The sequence below is a fragment of the Oncorhynchus nerka genome, linkage group LG27 (genome assembly GCF_034236695.1).
Source record: "Oncorhynchus nerka isolate Pitt River linkage group LG27, Oner_Uvic_2.0, whole genome shotgun sequence".
NCBI lineage: Eukaryota > Metazoa > Chordata > Actinopteri > Salmoniformes > Salmonidae > Oncorhynchus > Oncorhynchus nerka.
The window spans coordinates 44,853,283-44,872,438 of NC_088422.1; the positions used below are offsets into that span (position 1 = coordinate 44,853,283).

Below are 19,156 nucleotides of genomic sequence, written 5' to 3' on the forward strand. Positions count from 1 at the left end.
GGAGGGATTGATGTGGATAAAGGGAGGGATTTATGTGGATGAAGGGACTGGTTCAAGGGCTGTGGATCAAGGATCCGTGTGATGGTATGGTAACCTAATGTTGCCTAAATGGTGGACACCAGTGGACTGTGGCTGACTCCTTTAACATTAGCTAGCTTTGATTTAGGACGTGTCTCTGTGACATCATATCCCTGCGCCGGTGACGCAACGTTTCAGTCAGGTTCATGACTCATTGCATACGTTGTCTAACCCAATTGTAAAGCCATTTATTTTGGAGTCATTAGCTAAGTGCCTTGCATGAGGGCAGGGAAGCAGTAGCTCAACCATGTCTAAGTAGACCCCTACTGTCTGCCTCCACCCACCAAACCACTGAGCGTTGCTCTGAATGGGAATGTCCTTTCTACTCACTCTATCTCTATGGCTTGTTCTCACTGACTCCAGTAGTCGCGGTTCTAATGGTTTTATCTGGGGAAGAGGAACAGGAAGTGTGCGTCTGGTTAATGAGTCCCCCCTGGCTAGAACGGACAGACGTTGTAAACCACAGCAGATAAGAGAGAGAGACAGACACAGTGGCACTGCTAAACCATGACTCAATCAGCGCAGTATAGAACAGCCAGTGGGAAAGTAGTGATGCCATCGTCAGCCTATGAAGAGGTTGAACCTCTCTCCGTAAGTAATTATAGATACTTAGAGGGGGAAATACACCACTAAGTATCCTGCTGTGTGGGTGCACCGCCCTAATAAGAGCTTATTGTAGATCTATTCCTTTTATGAGCTTGCAAAGATAGAATGCAGTGAACACTGAGTGTACAAAACATTAGGAACACCTGCTCTCTCCATTTAGACAGGCCAGCTGGATCATAACAAAACCCTTTTTTGTTGACAAGATTAGCAAACTTAGGCATGACATGCAAACCACAAATGCTAAGCCTTCATATTCATGCATAACGGACCAAAAAAAATTGTATAAAACATTTTTTAAAAATAGGTAGCGGAATACATTTCGACTCCTATTTGCCACATCTTCAATCTAAGCAGGGGGGATGAATGGAGAATAAGAGCACCTCCTCCAAGCTGCCCACTGCACTGAGGCTAGGAAACACTGTCACCACCGATAAATCTGCTATAATTGAGGATTTCAATAAGCATTATTCTACGGCTGGCCATGCTTTCCATCTGGCTACCCCTACCCTGGTCAACAGCCCTATGCCCCCAAGCCTTTCTCAAGCCTCCCCCATTTCTCCTTCACCCAAATCCAGATAGCTGATGTTCTGAAAGAATTGCAAAATCTGGAACCCTACATATCAGCCGGGCTAGACAATCTGGACCCTCCTTTTCTAAAATTATCCGCCAGAATTGTTGCAACATCTATTACTAGCCTGTTCAACTTCTCTTTTGTGTCATCTGAGATCCCCAAAGATTGGAAAGCTGCCGCGGTCATCCCCCTCTTCAATGGGGGATACACTCTAGACTCAAACTGCTACAGACCTATATCTATCCTACCCTGCCTTCCTAAGGTCTTCGAAAGCCAAGTTAAGAAACAGATCACCGACCATTTCGAATCCCACCATACCTTCTCCGCTATGCAATCTGGTTTCCGAGCTGGTCATGGGTGCACCTCAGCCACGCTCAAGGTCCTAAACGATATCATAACCACCATCGAGACAATACTGTGCAGCTCTATTCATCTACCTGGCCAAGGCTTTCGAACTCAATCACAACATTCTTATCAGCAGACTCAACAGCCTTGGTTTTTCAAATGACTGTCTCAACTGGTTCACCAACTACTTCTCAGACAGAGTTAAGTGTGTCAAATTGGAGAGCCTGTTGTCCGAACCTCTGGCAGTCTCTATGGGGGTGCCACAGGGTTCAATCCTTGGGCCGACTCTTTTCTCTGTATACATCAATGATGTCACTTTTACTGCTGGTGATTCTCTGATCCACCTCTACGCAGACGACACCGTTCTGTATACTTCTGGCCCTTCTTTGGACACTGTGTTACCTAACCTCCAGACAAGTTCCAATGCCATACAACTCTCCTTCCGTGGCCTCCAACTGCTCTTAAATGCAAGTACAACTAAATGCATGCTCTTCAACCATTCGCTGCCCGCACGTCCAGCATCACTACTCTGGACGTTTCTGACTTAGAATATGTGGACAACTACAAATACCTAGGTGTCTGGTTAGAACTCTTCTTCCAGACTCACATTAAGCATCTCCAATTCAAAATTAAATCTAGAACAGCCTTCCTATTTCCCAACAAAGCATCCTTCACTCATGCTGCCAAACATACCCTCGTAAAACTGACTGTCCTACCTATACTTGACTTTGGCGATGTCATTCACAAAATAGCCTCCAACACTCTACTCAGCAAATTGGATGCAGTCTATCACAGTGCCATTCGTTTTGTCACCAAGACCCCATATACTACCCACCACTGCGACCTGTATGTTCTCGTTGGCTGACCCTCGCTTCATATTCGTCGCCAAACTCACTGGCTCCAGGTCATCTATAAGTCTTTGCTAGGTAAAGCCCCGTCTTATCTCAGCTCACTGGTCACCATAGCAGCACCCACCCATAGCACGCGCTCCAGCAGGTATATTTCACTGGTCACCCCCAAAGCCAATTCCTCCTTCTTTCCTTCCAGTTCTCTGCTGCCAATAACTGGAATGAACTGCAAAAATCACTGAAGCTGGAGAATCATATCTCCCTCACTAGCTTTAAGCACCAGCTGCCAGAGCAGCTCACAGATCACTGCACCTGCACATAGCCCATCCAACTACCTCATCCCCATACTTTTATTTATTTTGCTCCTTTGCACCCCAGTATCTCTACTTGCGTACTCATCTTCTGCACATTTATCACTCCAGTGTTTAATTGCTATATTGTAATTATTTAGCGACTATGACCTATTTATTGCCTTACCTCCCTTATCTTACCTCATTTGCACACACTGTATATATACTTTTTCTATTATATTATTGATTATATTTGTTATTCCATGTGTAACTCTGTGTTGTTGTTTATGTCGTACTGCTTTGCTTTATCTTGGCCAGGTCGCAGTTGTAAATTAGAACTTGTTCTCAACTAGCCTACCTGGTTGAATAAAGGTGACATTTTAAAAATAATTAATTTTTAAAAAACTGTTGTTACTAAATGAGGCATTGTCTGCTTTCTTGAAAATGTTAACGCTACAGCATACAATGTCATTCTAGACGATTCTGTGCATCCAACTTTGTGGCAACAGTTTGGGAAAGACCCTTTCCTGTTTCAGCAGGACAATGCTCCCATGCACAAAGCGAGGTCCATACATAAATGGTTTTTTGAGATTGTTATGGAAGAACTTGACTGGCCTGCACAGAGCACTGACCTAAACACCATTGAACACCTTTGAGATGAATTGGAACACCAACTGCGAGCCAGGCCTAATCGCCCAACATCAGTGCCCGATCTCACCAATGCTCTTGTGGCTGTATGGAAGCAAGTCCCAACATCTAGTGGAAAGCCTTCCCATAAGATTGGAAGCTGTTATAGCAGCAAAGGGGGGACCAACTCCATATTAATGCCCATGGTTTTGGAATGAGGTGTTCAATGAGAAGATGTCAATATACTTTTGGCCATGTTGTGTATATTTATGTATGTTGTGTATTTTAATTGTTGTGTTTCCTGGTTGGACCACAGGCAGCAGCTAATTTGGGATCCTAATATAATGCCAAATCCAGGTGAAAGCTATGATCCCATATTGATGTCACCTTCAATCCATCAAACTACATAGATGAAGCGGAGGAGACCTGTTATTGAAAGAGACGTGGATTGGGTATGTGTTCAATTCCGAGGGTGGATGGGCAAGACAAAATATTTCAATGCCTTTGAACAGGGTATGGTAGTAGGTGCCAGGGGCACCGGTTTGAGCGTGTCAAGAACTGGAACACTGCTGGGTTTTTCACGCTCAATAGTTTCCCGTGTGTATCATGAACGGTCCACCACCCAAAGGACATCCAGCCATCTTGACACAACTGTGGGAAGCATTGGAGTTAACATGGGCCAGCATCCCTGTGGAACGCCTTCAATACCTTGTAGAGTCCATGCCCTGACGAATTGAGGCTGTTCTGAGGGAAAACTCAATATTTGGAAGGTGTTCCTAATGTTTTGTACACTCTGTATAGGACTATGGGTAGTATCTGACTGATTATGAGTTTATTTGAGGTCTCAGAGTGAAATGATAAAGATTAAAAGGCCTGTGGATAAAAAATAAAAAGGAATTTTAAATTATTTATACTTTTGATACTTAAGTATATTTTAGCTATTACGTTTATTTTTGATACTTAAGTATATTTTAGCCATTACGTTTATTTTTGATACTTAAGTATATTTGAAACCAAATACTTTTAGACTATTACTCAAGTAGTATTTTACTGCATGACTTTGACTTTTTCTTGAGTAATTTTCGATTAAGAAATCTTTACTTTTTAAGTATGACAATGGGTACTTTTTCCACCAGTGATGGTGAATGGTGGTTAATTATTAGTCCAGAATAGCTTTAGAGCTGAGGATTTTGGAATGGAATCCTTGTCATGATGTCATCAGGTGATTCTGGAATGGAATCCTTGTCATGATGTCATCAGGTGATTCTGGAATGGAATCCTTGTCATGATGTCATCAGGTGATTCTGGAATGGAGGTCCTTGTCATGATGTCATCACATGATTCTGGAATGGAGGTCCTTGTCATGATGTCATCAGGTGATTCTGGAATGGAGGTCCTTGTCATGATGTCATCAGGTGATTCTGGAATGGAGGTCCTTGTCATGATGTCATCAGGTGATTCTGGAATGGAGGTCCTCCTCTGTAATTAGGCTGAGACCACCCTGGTGGGTGTATGGCGGTGTGGGTGGTTGTTTAGCGGGGATGGGTAATAGATGGGTAAAAAGAGAGGCATTCCATTGGTTACACACTATTAACCACCGAGGTCAGGGACAGGGATAGGGGTCCAACTTTACGACGGGGGACAGGAGAGATATAGTGTGTGTCATCACACACACACACACACACACACTGTGTTAACAAGGGTCAAGGACAGGTGATGCTGCTTTATGATCAACGGTGCAGGGAGAAGTTTGGCCCGTCTTCTCTGCGACTGCAGCACATTGATAGGAAGTGGTGGCGACTGGTGACAGGAGTCTGAAGCCGAATTTGACAAGCCTATCCAAAGTGACTTACAGGTGCATTTAGGGTTAAGTGCCTTGCTCACGGGCACATCGGCAGATCCCCCGCCCCCCGTGGCCTTTCGGTTACTGGCCCAACGCTCTTAACCGCTAGGCTACCTGCCGCCTCTTTCAAAGGAAATTGGGCATATTTTATTTATTTTGAATTTACCACCTTGGTTAACCTCTTTAACAGTAGTCTATGTTACAGTACCTTCCAGTAGGGATTTTCCACTTAGGCTACTCTATCTGACTATGCCAACCATATGTAATACCTAACGACCTTAACAAGCGTAACCAGCATACAGTATGTAAGAGCAGCTTGTTTTGGGGATCTCTGGATGAGATCAGAGCGTGTAATTACCCTTAAGACGTTTTCTCTACGCTAGTGGATTAGCCCAAATCCATAAGCATTGAACACAGCCACGCTTCACAGCCTCTCTCTGTCAAACATCATCTCTCTGCTCTCCTGGAGAACCACTTGTTTTCTTTTCTAATCCCTCGTCTGGTGTATCTCTCTGTGTCATGCACGCCCACACATGCAGATGCTCGCGCACACACACACACACACTTTGTGTTGTGAGCCAGAGTCTATGTAAAGACATGAAGGTCACTACTCAGCGCTTTGTGTCTGGGGGTGTTTTCACCAAACCCTGATGTACTATTCTGAAAGAGATCCATATGAAACTGTAGAGCCATAGTATGATAGAGCATATTGCAACAGGCTGGTGATTTTCATCTTACACACAGATCTGAGATGGCAGCCACACATATCTGGAGCCAGGGCCTATACTTAGGATATTTTCCCCCAGTTTAACTTCAAAGATGCAGTTCCTGTGGATCCTAATGTTGTCTGACATGACAAAGTGCTGTTGTCAGAGAGAAAGAAAGAGAACGAGAAACACACACAGAGGGAGGACTAAGACAATCCTTTCCAATACCCTATTAAAACCCCCCTCTTTCATTTGGACAACACAGATACAACTCACCATGTCCCATCTATCTGTGCTTTAGGGCTCAATAGTGTCTGTGTATCGACAACTGTTCCTTGGCGTTACACCTCAGCCATCGTTCAGGGTAGCAGTGTTTGTTTTTAACAAGTGGGCAGAACAAAAGTGATGGATTTATTTATGGAGTTCAATTGTTGTAGTTCTGTCCTTGAGCTGTTCTTGTCTATTAATGTTCTGTATTGTGTTTCATGTTTTGTGTTTTGTGTGGACCCCAGGAAGAGTAGCTGCTGCTTTCGCAACAGCTAATGGGGATCCATTAGCTAATAAGGGGCCTCCCAGGTTGGCGCAGTGTTCTAGGGCACTGCATCGCAGCGCTAGCTGTGCCACCAGAGACCGAGCAGCCAGCCGCGACCGAGAGGTCCGTGGGGCAACGCACAATTGGCCTAGCGTCGTCCGGGTTAGGGAGGGTTTGGCCGGTAGGGATATCCTTGTCTCATCGCGCACCAGCGACTCCTGTGGCAGGCTGAGCGCAGTGCACGGTCGCCAGATGAACAGTGTTTCCTCCGACACCATTGGTGCGGCTGGCTTCTGGGTTGGATAGGCGCTGTGTTAAGAAGCAGTGCGGCTTGGTTGGGTTGTGTTTCGGAGGAAGAAAAATACTACGAAAAAGGGTGATAACACACACACACACACACTTTGGTACGTTTGCCAATGTTCCAGGAGAAAATATGCTCCACTTTAAAGTCTTAGGTCACATCTCTCTCATCTCTTAAGAGAGACTTGCTCTCTCTCTCTCTCTCTCACACACACACACACACACAATATGTTTACAACTCCACCTTCCACCACAAGGTTATCGCACAGGAATTCAATCACTGTGTGTGTTTTCTTGTCTCAAATGCACTGCCATAAAGTACAGTTGTTTTTATTGACCTCACTAGTTGTGCTTCTCAGGGCATGGTGATTGGCGCACACACACTGGCAGAGTGGGAGAGGGCAGGGGCATTCTCTTAGTCAGCCTCTGATCTAATTTAAAGCAGCTGACCCAGTGGGTGTGCTCCTGCCCTCTTCCTGCCCTCTAGTTAATTAATTTCCTTGATTGAGCGTGTCCCTCCTAAACTGCCCCCCCCCCTCTTCAGTGTCACACTCAATCTGCTCCCCCTCTCTATGTGCCTCTCCAGCTCAGCCACATATTGGTGCCTGGCGCATTTCTGTTCCCGCTCATTTGATTCAGTTTGACTGAAACGTCAGGGCAGTAAAAGCTCACCTCACACAAGCCTCTCCCTTTCTCTATTTCTCGATCTCACTCGCTCTCTTTTTCTCTCTCCTATTCCCACAAACAGGAAAATAAATAGTTTCAAAAATATCCAGTCTTGTGGTATCCTGTTGATTTTCTCCCCACACGGACTTTGTATAATGTCCCCTGCTTAGCTACAAAACACCATTAGAATGTACATTGCGTGACCTCTACTTCAAAGCAGACAATGTTTTATTTTCCCAGTATCACCAGATTAGTAAAACTTACTTGGTATATAAGGGTTAAAAATTAAAAATAGTCTTCATTCTCACACAGTGCAAGGCGTGTCCTCCACTGACCTGGGGTCAGTTACTGCTGGGGTCACCAGCGGTGCCAAGTCACTTTCAAACGCAGACTTAACGTTCCAGTGTGGTATTTATTATACATGACATTGATTGTAGTAACCTGGTTTCTACCGTACATGACCCCAGTCAGGTGACCCGCTCCCGTTTGATCATGACTGTCCCTCCTTCACACGTCAATCAGCGGTGCCGTGGTAACTGTTACTAGAGTAACGGTGCTTTCGGGGGCTAGCTGAGGCCTCTGACGTCTTGTGGCTGTTAACTGGGGGTTGCTATGTCGTCTCTAGGCCTATTTACCGACGACACATGTTCTCTTTCTGGTCGTTCTTCTCGATAACTACGTCAGGGGGAAGTCATGCTGTGTCTGTTACTAGCGTAATGCTACAACAGATATTGTGGTCCGAGTCATACTGAATGGCTTTAGTGTGTGCATGTGCCTGCCGATAGTGCAGGTTTGAGCCCACAGTACCATCTAACTCGGTCACACGCCAAGCCAGAATCACCAAGACATACCCAGTTCCGTTCTAAAGGGTTTTTGACCAGAAGTATCTTCTGGCGCAGTAATGATGGGTGTGTCTGGGATGGCGTTACAGCCAGGCAACCAGAATGGCCTTTACGCTGGGGTTTGATCACGCTGCGGCCTGGGGAGGGGGAATACTTTACGCTGTGGGGTTTGATCACGCTGCGGCCTGGGGAGGGGGAATACTTTACGCTGTGGGGTTTGATCACGCTGCGGCCTGGGGGAATACTTTACGCTGGGGTTTGATCACGCTGCGGCCTGGGGAGGGGGATACATTACGCTGGGGTTTGATCACGCCTGGGGAGGGTGAATACTTTACGCTGGGGTTTGATCACGCTGCGGCCTGGGGAGGGGGAATACTTTGCGCTGGGGTTTGATCACGCTGCGGCCTGGGGAGGGGGAATACTTTACGCTGGGGTTTGATCACGCTGCGGCCTGGGGAGGGGGAATACTTTACGCTGGGGTTTGATCACGCTGCGGCCTGGGGAGGGGGATACATTACGCTGAGGTTTGATCACGCCTGGGGAGGGGGAATACTTTACGCTGGGGTTTGATCACGCTGCGGCCTGGGGAGGGGGAATACTTTACGCTGGGGTTTGATCACGCTGCTGCCTGGGGAGGGGGAATACTTTACGCTGGCGTTTGATCACGCTGCGGCCTGGGGAGGGGAATAGGGGAATACTTTACACTGGCGTTTGATCACGCTGCGGCCTGGGGAGGGGGAATACTTTACGCTGTGGGGTTTGATCACGCTGCGGCCTGGGGAGGGGGAATACTTTACTCTGGGGTTTGATCACGCTGCGGCCTGGGGAGGGGAATACTTTACGCTGGGGTTTGATCACGCTGTGGCCTGGGGAGGGGAATACTTTGCGCTGGGGTTTGATCACGCTGCGGCCTGGGGAGGGGGAATACTTTACGCTGGGGTTTGATCACGCTGCGGCCTGGGGAGGGGAAATACTTTACGCTGGGGTTTGATCACGCTGTGGCCTGGGGAGGGGGATACTTTACGCTGGGGTTTGATCACGCTGCGGCCTGGGGAGGGGGAATACTTTACGCCCGGGTTTGATCACGCTGCGACCTGGGGAGGGGGAATACTTTACGCTGGGGTTTTATCACGCTGCGGCCTGGGGAGGGGGAATACATTACGCTGGGGTTTGATCACGCTGCGGCCTGGGGAGGGGGAATACTTTACGCTGGGGTTTGATCACGCTGCGGCCTGGGGAGGGGGAATACTTTACGCTGGGGTTTGATCACGCTGCGGCCTGGGGAGGGGGAATACTTTACGCTGTGGGGTTTGATCACGCTGCGGCCTGGGGAGGGGGAATACTTTACGCTGGGGTTTGATCACGCTGCGGCCTGGGGAGGGGGAATACTTTAGACGCGACACAAAGGGCAGACTGGAGCTGCTTTAGAGTAGACATGACAGTTAGACTCTCTGGAATACATCAGCTATATATATATATATACACACACACACACACACACACACACACACACACACACACACACAGCATCCCAGTAAATCTTCAAGTTATCACGTAATGTCCTTAGTAGCCTTTCTATCTTAATCAGAGTCAGTGGTTAGGATGTTGTGTAGGGTTACGGCAGGCAGGGGAATGGGTTCAGAGCTCTCAGGTAATTACCTACCGTTATTTAGGATAATGAAATAAGTGGATTCCATATCTAATATGCCTGTAAATAATGAAATAAGGGACTTATGTGTGTGCGCATGTTTGAATATTCCATCTGATATGCCAGTAAAGAATGGTTAACCCCTGACTGCTAGGTCAGATAGAAAGGGGACTAAACTGATTAAGTTTATACTTTTAAGTGCACTCCCTAGTCCCACAGAGTCTCACAGAATGGTTACAAGGTTGACCACTGCTTGACCTCCTGCTCATAAAAATGGTAGCCGGCTAAATCTAGGGTGGGGGGCAATTTGAATTTGGAATTTTATTAAGATCCCCATTACAAGAATTTGAATTTTGAATTTTATTAGGATCCCCATTAGCTGACGCCATGGTATACAGAGCGATAGAAAGTGGAAGAGAATTTGAATTTTGAATTTTATTAACATCCCCATTAGCTGACGCCATGGTATACAGAACGATAGAAAGTGGAAGAGAATTTGAATTTAGAATTTTATTAACATCCCCATTAGCTGACGCCATGGTATACAGAGCGATAGAAAGTGGAAGAGAATTTGAATTTTATTAGGATCCCCATTAGCTGACGCCATGGTTTACAGAGCAATAGAAAGTGGAAGAGAATTTGAATTTAGAATTTTATTAGAATCCCCATTAGCTGATGACATGAGAGAGCAAGCAGAAGGTCAATGTGCTATGTGGTTCTCTACGCTGGAATAGTCAGTTGTAGCTTCGAGAGATACCATTTCTGTCATCTGTTTTAAAATGGTTGAAATCCAGTGTGTATGTTAAGTCTCAATTGACCTCTCCTTTCTACTTCTCATCTAGTTCCTCGCCTTTACACACACTGCACAGTGCACGCCAAAGGACGCATGAATGTGCACACACACTCGTGCGTACACACACACACACACACACACACACACACACACACACACACACACTGGCGGCAGGTAGTCTTTTTCTTGCATAATACTTATTTTTCTCAGACAGGAAAGACCATTTCCAGCTCCTATGATCTGTCCTTTGTGAAGTGTGTCTGTGTAGTGTGTGAGAGGGTCTGTGTAGTGTGTGAGAGAGGGTGTGTAGTGTGTGAGGAGAGAGGGTGTGTAGTGTGTGAGAGGGTCTGTGTAGTGTGTGAGAGAGGGTGTGTAGTGTGTGAGGAGAGAGGGTGTGTAGTGTGTGAGAGGGTCTGTGTAGTGTGTGAGGAGAGAGGGTGAGTCGTGTGTGAGGAGAGCGGGTGTGTCGTTTGTGAGGAGAGAGGGTGTGTCGTGTGTGAGGAGAGAGGGTGTGTCGTGTGTGAGGAGAGAGGGTGTGTCGTGTGTGAGGAGAGAGGGTGTGTCGTGTGTGAGGAGAGAGGGTGTGTACTGAGGAGAGAGGGTGTGTAGTGTGTGAGAGGGTCTGTGTAGTGTGTGAGGAGAGAGGGTGTGTAGTGTGTGAGGAGAGAGGGTGTGTAGTGTGTGAGGAGAGAGGGTGTGTAGTGTGAGAGAGGGTGTGTAGTGTGTGAGGAGAGAGGGTGTGTTGTGTGTGAGGAGAGAGGGTGTTTGTGTGTGAGGAGAGGGTGTGTAGTGTGTGAGGAGAGAGGGTGTGTAGTGTGTGAGGAGAGGGTGTGTAGTGTGTGAGGAGAGAGGGTGTGTAGTGTGTGAGGAGGGAGGGTGTGTCGTGTGTGAGGAGAGAGGGTGTGTAGTGTGTGTGAGGAGAGAAGGTGTGTTGTGTGAGGAGAGAGGGTGTGTTGTGTGTGAGGAGAGAGGGTGTGTTGTGTGTGAGGAGAGAGGGTGTGTAGTGTGTGTGAGGAGAGAGGGTGTGTAGTGTGTGTGAGGAGAGAGGGTGTGTAGTGTGTGAGGAGAGAGGGTGTGTCGTGTGTGAGGAGAGAGGTGTGTAGTGTGTGTGAGGAGAGAGGGTGTGTAGTGTGTGTGAGGAGAGAGGATGTGTAGTAGTGTGTGATGAGAGAGGGTGTGTAGTGTGTGTGAGGAGAGAGGATGTGTAGTAGTGTGTGATGAGAGAGGGTGTGTAGTGTGTGTGAGGAGAGAGGGTGTGTAGTGTGTGTGAGGAGAGAGGGTGTGTAGTGTGTGTGAGGAGAGAGGGTGTGTAGTGTGTGAGGAGAGAGGTGTGTAGTGTGTGTGAGGAGAGAGGATTTGTAGTGTGTGAGGAGAGAGGGTGTGTCGTGTGTGAGGAGAGAGGGTGTGTAGTGTGTGTGAGGAGAGAGGGTGTGTAGTGTGTGTGAGGAGAGAGGATGTGTAGTGTGTGAGGAGAGAGGGTGTGTCGTGTGTGAGGAGAGAGGGTGTGTAGTGTGTGTGAGGGTGTGTAGTGTGTGAGGAGAGAGGTGTGTAGTGTGTGTGAGGAGAGAGGGTGTGTAGTGTGTGAGGAGAGAGGGTGTGTAGTGTGTGTGAGGAGAGAGGATGTGTAGTGTGTGAGGAGAGAGGGTGTGTCGTGTGTGAGGAGAGAGGGTGTGTAGTGTGTGTGAGGAGAGAGGGTGTGTAGTGTGTGAGGAGAGAGGGTGTGTAGTGTGTGTGAGGAGAGAGGGTGTGTCGTGTGTGAGGAGAGAGGGTGTGTAGTGTGTGAGGAGAGAGGGTGTGTAGTGTGTGTGAGGAGAGAGGATGTGTAGTGTGCGTGAGGGGAGAGGCTGTGTAGTGTGCATGAGGGGAGAGTCTCCGAGGGGGAGATTTGGGATTCAGCCTGTGTGTGCGCGCACGTGTCAGGTGACCCGGTTCTCTTGTCTCTGAATATGGCCAGAGAGGAATGCCACGGTATTGAAGCCTAATGGAATGTGTTTCCGCCAAGTATGGTCGCCCCTTGAAACCCCATTGAAACATGGGTACCTGCACTGACCAAAATAACAACTGTCCCTCTTTAAATGTCGATGCGCTATTGAAAGGCTTCTCTTCGGGATTAGGTGTTCATCTGGGTAAAGTCATTATCCTTGGTCTTCTTCTTTGTGGTATAGCAAAGGTTAAAACTCTCCTGAGTGTGTCACTGGCCCTCTTAGTTTGAGGCACATGGTCTATACTGTGATCCTCTGTCTAGCACTAACTGAGCATGCAAGGTTCCCCAAAAATAGAGTTGTCAGCTTCCTGAATGGACATTTTCCCGGTAATCATGTGCCATTTGCCGTTTTGTAATAGGAATTGGATTGGAATTCTCCGAACCAGTCTTTTGCATTAGTGTGTCTCGTGTTGCTTGCGTGCGTTAGTGCATGTATGTGTGTGACTTTGTGTATGCGTGGACCTGTGTTCCTTTCCCCTTTACATGAACGATCATTCTGTGTGTACGTTCCGTTAAGACAGGCCGGTTATCTTCCTAATGAGAACAGAAGAATATCCAGGTTTTGTCTTTTGACAGAATCATCCATCTAGGGAAGAAGAAAAAAAACGAAACAATGTCTAATGAAATTGTTGGTCCGTGTGTCTGTGTGTCTGTGTGTCTGTGCGCTTGTCGGTGTGGCTGCGTGTGTGTGTTACATTACCTCTGTATGTGTGTGAGTAATAGTGGCACAGACGCATTTGTTTGAGTTCCCGTTCCTTATTGGATTTGTGTTCCGAGAGATGAGGCCCGGGTGTATCTGTCTTGGTTTGTGTGTGTGTGTGTGTGTGTGTGTGTTGCTTTGCTTCTCTGAACCCTGTGTGGCAGGGCCAGTTGATCTTATCTGCAGTTTTCTCTCTCTCTCTCTCCATACAGTCAGTGTGTACAGTCGCCTCAGGGCACACAAAAAAGAGTCGAGCATTTTTCACCCAGGACCAAATCAACTCTCGCCGTTAGCATGAATAATAAAAGCCATGCATCAACCACTCGTGGTTATCTATAGCCAAGCATCATCGCTGGACAGACGCACACAGATACAGATGCACACTCGTGGATTCACAGTGCAACCTAGTGCAGGGTAAGAGAGCATCTCAGATGTGTTGTGGATTTATCAGGGTTTGCTTTCACAGTCCCAGGATATTTGGGTGGGGGAGGGGTTATAATATGGCCGTCTACATACAATGCATTCTGGTGGAATCAGTGCTCCTCTTGTGTAAAAGGCCTTGGCCAATGGTTTCCAATGGCAGGTTGTAGTAGATGCTGTCTCAGATGCCTTTTAATCAACATCCATGTCAACGCTCCCGGAGAACACTGGGTTTAACTGCCTTGCTCAGGGGAAGAACGACAGATTTTTAAAAAAATGATTCACCTTGTCAGCTCAGGGATTCAATCCAGCAACCTTCCGGGTTACTACAGACCAGTACAGAAGTTATTGTTGAGGCGAAACATCTGCGGGGGGAGAACAGTATGAGGACAGTATGAGAACAGTATGAGGACAGTATGAGGACAGATTTTTAAAAAAACAGTGAGGACAGTATGAGAACAGTATGAGGACAGTATGAGAACAGTATGAGGACAGTATGAGAACAGTATGAGGACAGTATGAGAACAGTATGAGGACAGTATGAGAACAGTATGAGAACAGTATGAGGACAGTATGAGGACAGTATGAGAACAGTATGAGGACAGTATGAGGACAGTATGAGGACAGTATGAGGACAGTATGAGAACAGTATGAGGACAGTATGAGAACAGTATGAGGACAGTATGAGAACAGTATGAGGACAGTATGAGAACAGTATGAGAACAGTATGAGAACAGTATGAGGACAGTATGAGGACAGTATGAGAACTGTATGAGGACAGTATGAGCGGTCTGTCTGATCCACGACGTCTCCTGGGTGACAGTCGTTATATCTCAACTCTGAACAGGATCTGATTTAAGATTTTCTCTGATATGATTTAAGAGTCCCACTGCAGTCAGGGAATGGCTGAGCAACTTTTTCATGCTTCAATTTGCCCCCCATGTTTTCTGAGCAACAAAAAATAACAGGATATCAGCTCCAAATTATTTTAATTTGGGAATTCTGTTCCCAAGTATAGTGGGGCAAAAAAGTATTTAATCAGCCACCAATTGTGCAAGTTCTCCCACTTAAAAAGACAAAATTAGGGAAAAAAATCCAGGATTTTGTATGAATTTATTTGCAAATTATGGTGGAAAATAAGTATTTGGTCACCTACAAACAAGCAAGATTTCTGTCTCTCACAGACCTGTAACTTCTTCTTTAAGCGGCTCCTCTGTCCTCCACTCGTTACCTGTATTAATGGCACCTGTTTGAACTTGTTATCAGTATAAAAGAGACCTGTCCACAACCTCAAACAGTCACACTCCAAACTCCACTATGGCCAAGACCAAAAGAGCTGTCAAAGGACACCAGAAACAAAATTGTAGACCTGCACCAGGCTGGGAAGACTGAATAGGTAAGCAGCTTGGTTTGAAGAAATCAACTGTGGGAGCAATTGTTAGGAAATGGAAGACAGACAAGACCACTGATAATCTCCCTCGATCACAAGAACGGTGAGCAAAAATCCCAGAACCACACGGGGGACCTAGTGAATGACCTGCAGAGAGCTGGGACCAAAGTAACAAAGCCTACCATCAGTAACACACTACGCCGCCAGGGACTCAAATCCTGCAGTGCCAGACATGTCCCCCTGCTTAAGCCAGTACATGTCCAGGCCCGTCTGAAGTTTGCTAGAGAGCATTTGGATGATCCAGAAGAAGATTGGGAGAATGTCATATGGTCAGATGAAACCAAAATATAACTTTTTGGTAAAAACTCAACTCGTCGTGTTTGGAGGACAAAGAATGCTGAGTTGCATCCAAAGAACACCATACCTACTGTGAAGCATGGGGGTGGAAACATCATGCTTTGGGGCTGTTTTTCTGCAAAGGGACCGGGACGACTGATCCGTGTAAAGGAAAGAATGAATGGGGCCATGTGTCGTGAGATTTTGAGTGAAAACCTCCTTCCATCAGCAAGGGCATTGAAGATGAAACGTGGCTGGGTCTTTCAGCATGACAATGATCCCAAACACACCGCCCGGGCAATGAAGGAGTGGCTTCGTAAGAAGCATTTCAAGGTCCTGGAGTGGCCTAGCCAGTCTCCAGATCTCAACCCCATAGAAAATCTTTGGAGGGAGTTGAAAGTCCATGTTGCCCAGCAACAGCCCCAAAACATCACTGCTCTAGAGGAGATCTGCATGGAGGAATGGGCCAAAATACCAGCAACAGTGTGTGAAAACCTTGTGAAGACTTACAGAAAACTTTTGACCTCTGTCATTGCCAACAAAGGGTATATAACAAAGTATTGAGATAAACTTTTGTTATTGACCAAATACTTATTTTCCACCATAATTTGCAAATAAATTAATTAAAAATCCTACAATGTGATTTTCTGGATTTTTCTTCTCATTTTGTCTGTCATAGTTGAAGTGTACCTATGATGAAAATTACACACTTTATTTCCATGCATAATAGAGAGACACGTGATCATATACAAATGTAAGCAAGGTTTGAAATTGTTATGTATTTCGGACAAATATTTGGGCTTCATAATACAAATGATTTGTAATTATGTTCCGGCTCTCCGAACATCCACTCAAGAAAAAAACAGGCGCATCTGAATCTAGTTAATGTTCCCTGCTCTCGAAGAGCTCTCTGTCGTGTTGATATCAAAGTCGGGGGAGTGCAAATATATGAGGCGACGGGTGTGTCTCTGAAGACACAAGTAGTAGTAAGAATGTGTTCAAACATCAAAGGAGGACAACTGATGTGGTTTTAGGTCCTCCTGCTGGGAACAGACAAGGCGAGTGGGAGGTGGCGAGGAGAGTACGGGAAGCTCTCTGCCTCTGTCCGGTCGGTCTCTCTTTCACGCACAGATCTCTGCTCGGGCCCTCTCTCAGGGGCGAGCGTCTCTCTCTGGCCAATAAGGCTCCTACCGTATGCTCATGGCGGAATGGAAGTGTATCATTTAATGCTTTTTAAAATAGACCTCCTTTCCCTCAAAAGCCCTTTCCTGCCCGAGTATTCTAATGTAACATGTAATATTGGGTGTAATGCAGACGTAGCTCAGGGCACTTGGTTTAAGACATGTGGGTTCTTTGTTCTGTGCTTCTGTCTTTGGATCCTAAACTGGTAGAATAAAGGTTGGTGTAATTAATGACGCGGTGCTTCGAACCACCTGCCCTGTATTTAGTATGTGTATAGTACATGTGTGTGGCCCTTTGTAACAGTCTAAAAATATGCAGGTGATTATAATGCATTCATAATACACTGTAACTGGAATCGACCCCTAAATCTGATACCTTGACTCGTACCCTGGGCTGATGGTGTATTTCAGGTCACGTATGCTAAATATGTCTGAAATGGAAAGGTCGATATGAGGGCATGCCTTTCTCTCTGTGTGTGTGTGTGTGTGTGTGTGTGTGTGTGTGTGTGTGCGTGCGTGCCTGCGTGCGTCTGAAGGTATTGATGCTGTTAGTGCATTGACGGAGAGCAGTTTGGTTGAAATACAAGTCCGCCGATTTCATTGAGTCTTTCTCATCCTCACACTCTGACCTGACCAGCACCTGACCTCATGCTCCACTTCCAGGGGCAATTATAACCCTAAACTATATTTAACCTCACATATATTTAGGCTGTCATGCTACTCGTTAAATAGATTTGAAGTTAGCTTTTTTTTCAGGGAAAACAACATGGCGGTTAAGTACATGAGAGAGCATGCAGACCAAAGGCTGACTTTGCCTTTCACCTCTTCTGTCATCCCTTTCACCCTCCCCTCATCCTCCACTCATTAGTGAAGGTGTGAGTGTGTAGAGAACAAAGTTGAGACTCTTTTGAATCGATCACAGAGTAGCGTTCCGCTCGTCCGTCTGCCCGGCGTTTGACGTGTCGGCAGATTTGATGCGTACGTGTTTGTTTCCAGAAACACGGAAACGATTCACCTTGTACTGCTACGAAGCAACAACAAAAAAGTGCCATGGACCGAAATGAGAAGTCGGCGTTTCACTACGAACACAGTAACAGGCGCGCGCACACAGAGACACACACACACACACACACGGATCCATGCGATCACGCACTGACAGACAGTGGTTGTATCCTCTGGCATGATGTCCCCTCTTTACTTTGGCACTCTGTGCTTAGCTTGTCAGCCTTGTCACATACACACACACACATTTGTTTAGACTGCTGCCGTACTAATCCATTAGAGCGCTGGCATGTGTCACAGCGCTGCCAGGGGAAGGACAGTGTGCCAGGGTGGGGCACCCTGCCAGCGCCGTGTGATCATGTATGTGTGTGTTTGGGCGGCAGGTAGCCTAGCGGTTAAGAGTGTTGGGCCGGTAAAGGTCGCTGGTTTGTTTGCCCGATTTGACAAGGTGGAAAATCTGTCGACGTGGCCTTGAGCGAGGCACTGAACCCTAATTGCTCCTGTAAGTCGCTCTGGATGAGAGCCGTCTGCTAAATGACTCAAATGTAAATGTGTGTGGGTGCGCTCTGTCTAAACAATGGAACAGTGTGTGTGTGTGTGACAGTCACACAGGTCATCAAACCAGCGGGCTGTTTATGCATTCTCTTTCTCTCTCTCCTCTCTCCTCCCTCTCCTCTCTCTCTCTCTCTCTCTCTCTCTCTCTCTCTCTCTCTCTCTCTCTCTTCTCTCTCCTCTCTCTTCTCTCTCTCTCTCTCTCTCTCTCTCCTCTCTCTTCTCTCTTCTCTCTCTCTCTCCCCTCTCTTCTCTCTCTTCTCTTCTCTCTCTCTCTTCTCTCCTCTCTCCTCTTTCCTCTCTCTTCTCTCTCTCTTCTCTCTCTCTCTCTTCTCTCTCTCTCTCTCTCTCATCCCTTACATGACCTTTCTTTCCTCTCTGTCTCCATAGCTCTGATAGCGATTGGCCAGTACAGCAGCACCATAGAGACAGTGGATGCAGGCTGGTGTAAAGAGATCACTGACCAGGGAGCTACGCAGATTGCCAGAAGCAGCAAGTCACTACGATACCTGGGCCTCATGAGGTGTGACAAGGTAAGATGACGCGTAGACACGTCTACCGTGTTCATGTGCGAACCCCCTGTGCCTGCATGAATTGTCACGCAACGGAGGTGAAGGACAAGAAAGAGCGGTGTGCCCCGCTCTCCCTAAAATACTGTGGAACACACAAACACCCACACGCGACACCAGGCCAGAGGATGACCAATTAACCAGTGTCCAGAGGAGAGCGTGTCCGTAAGCCACTGCCCCCGTAGGCCCAGTGTGTGCGGGCATTCGGGCCGCCCCTGGTCCGCGTGGGCTGGTGTATGAGGGGGGGGGGGGGGGGGAGGGGACATCCAGTGTAACGTCCTTATGTCCTAACAAACAAGAGTCGGTCCTGTGTCGGAGCTAAGAGA

General features: G+C 46.9%; 1 protein-coding gene across 3 annotated transcripts in view; it reads left to right on the forward strand.

The window, feature by feature from the left end:
* The window catches only part of fbxl17 (F-box and leucine-rich repeat protein 17), a 314,946-nt gene that overhangs the window by 273,507 nt on the left and 22,283 nt on the right, over positions 1–19,156 (forward strand). For all 3 annotated transcript variants that reach the window (XR_003860846.2, XM_029638371.2, XM_029638370.2), the window contains one exon: positions 18,652–18,794. Coding sequence is in view for 2 of the 3 variants with exons in the window: in XM_029638371.2 (XP_029494231.1) it covers positions 18,652–18,794 (143 nt within the window). In the remaining variant the exon portion in view is untranslated. The remainder of the gene's footprint in view (positions 1–18,651; positions 18,795–19,156) is intronic.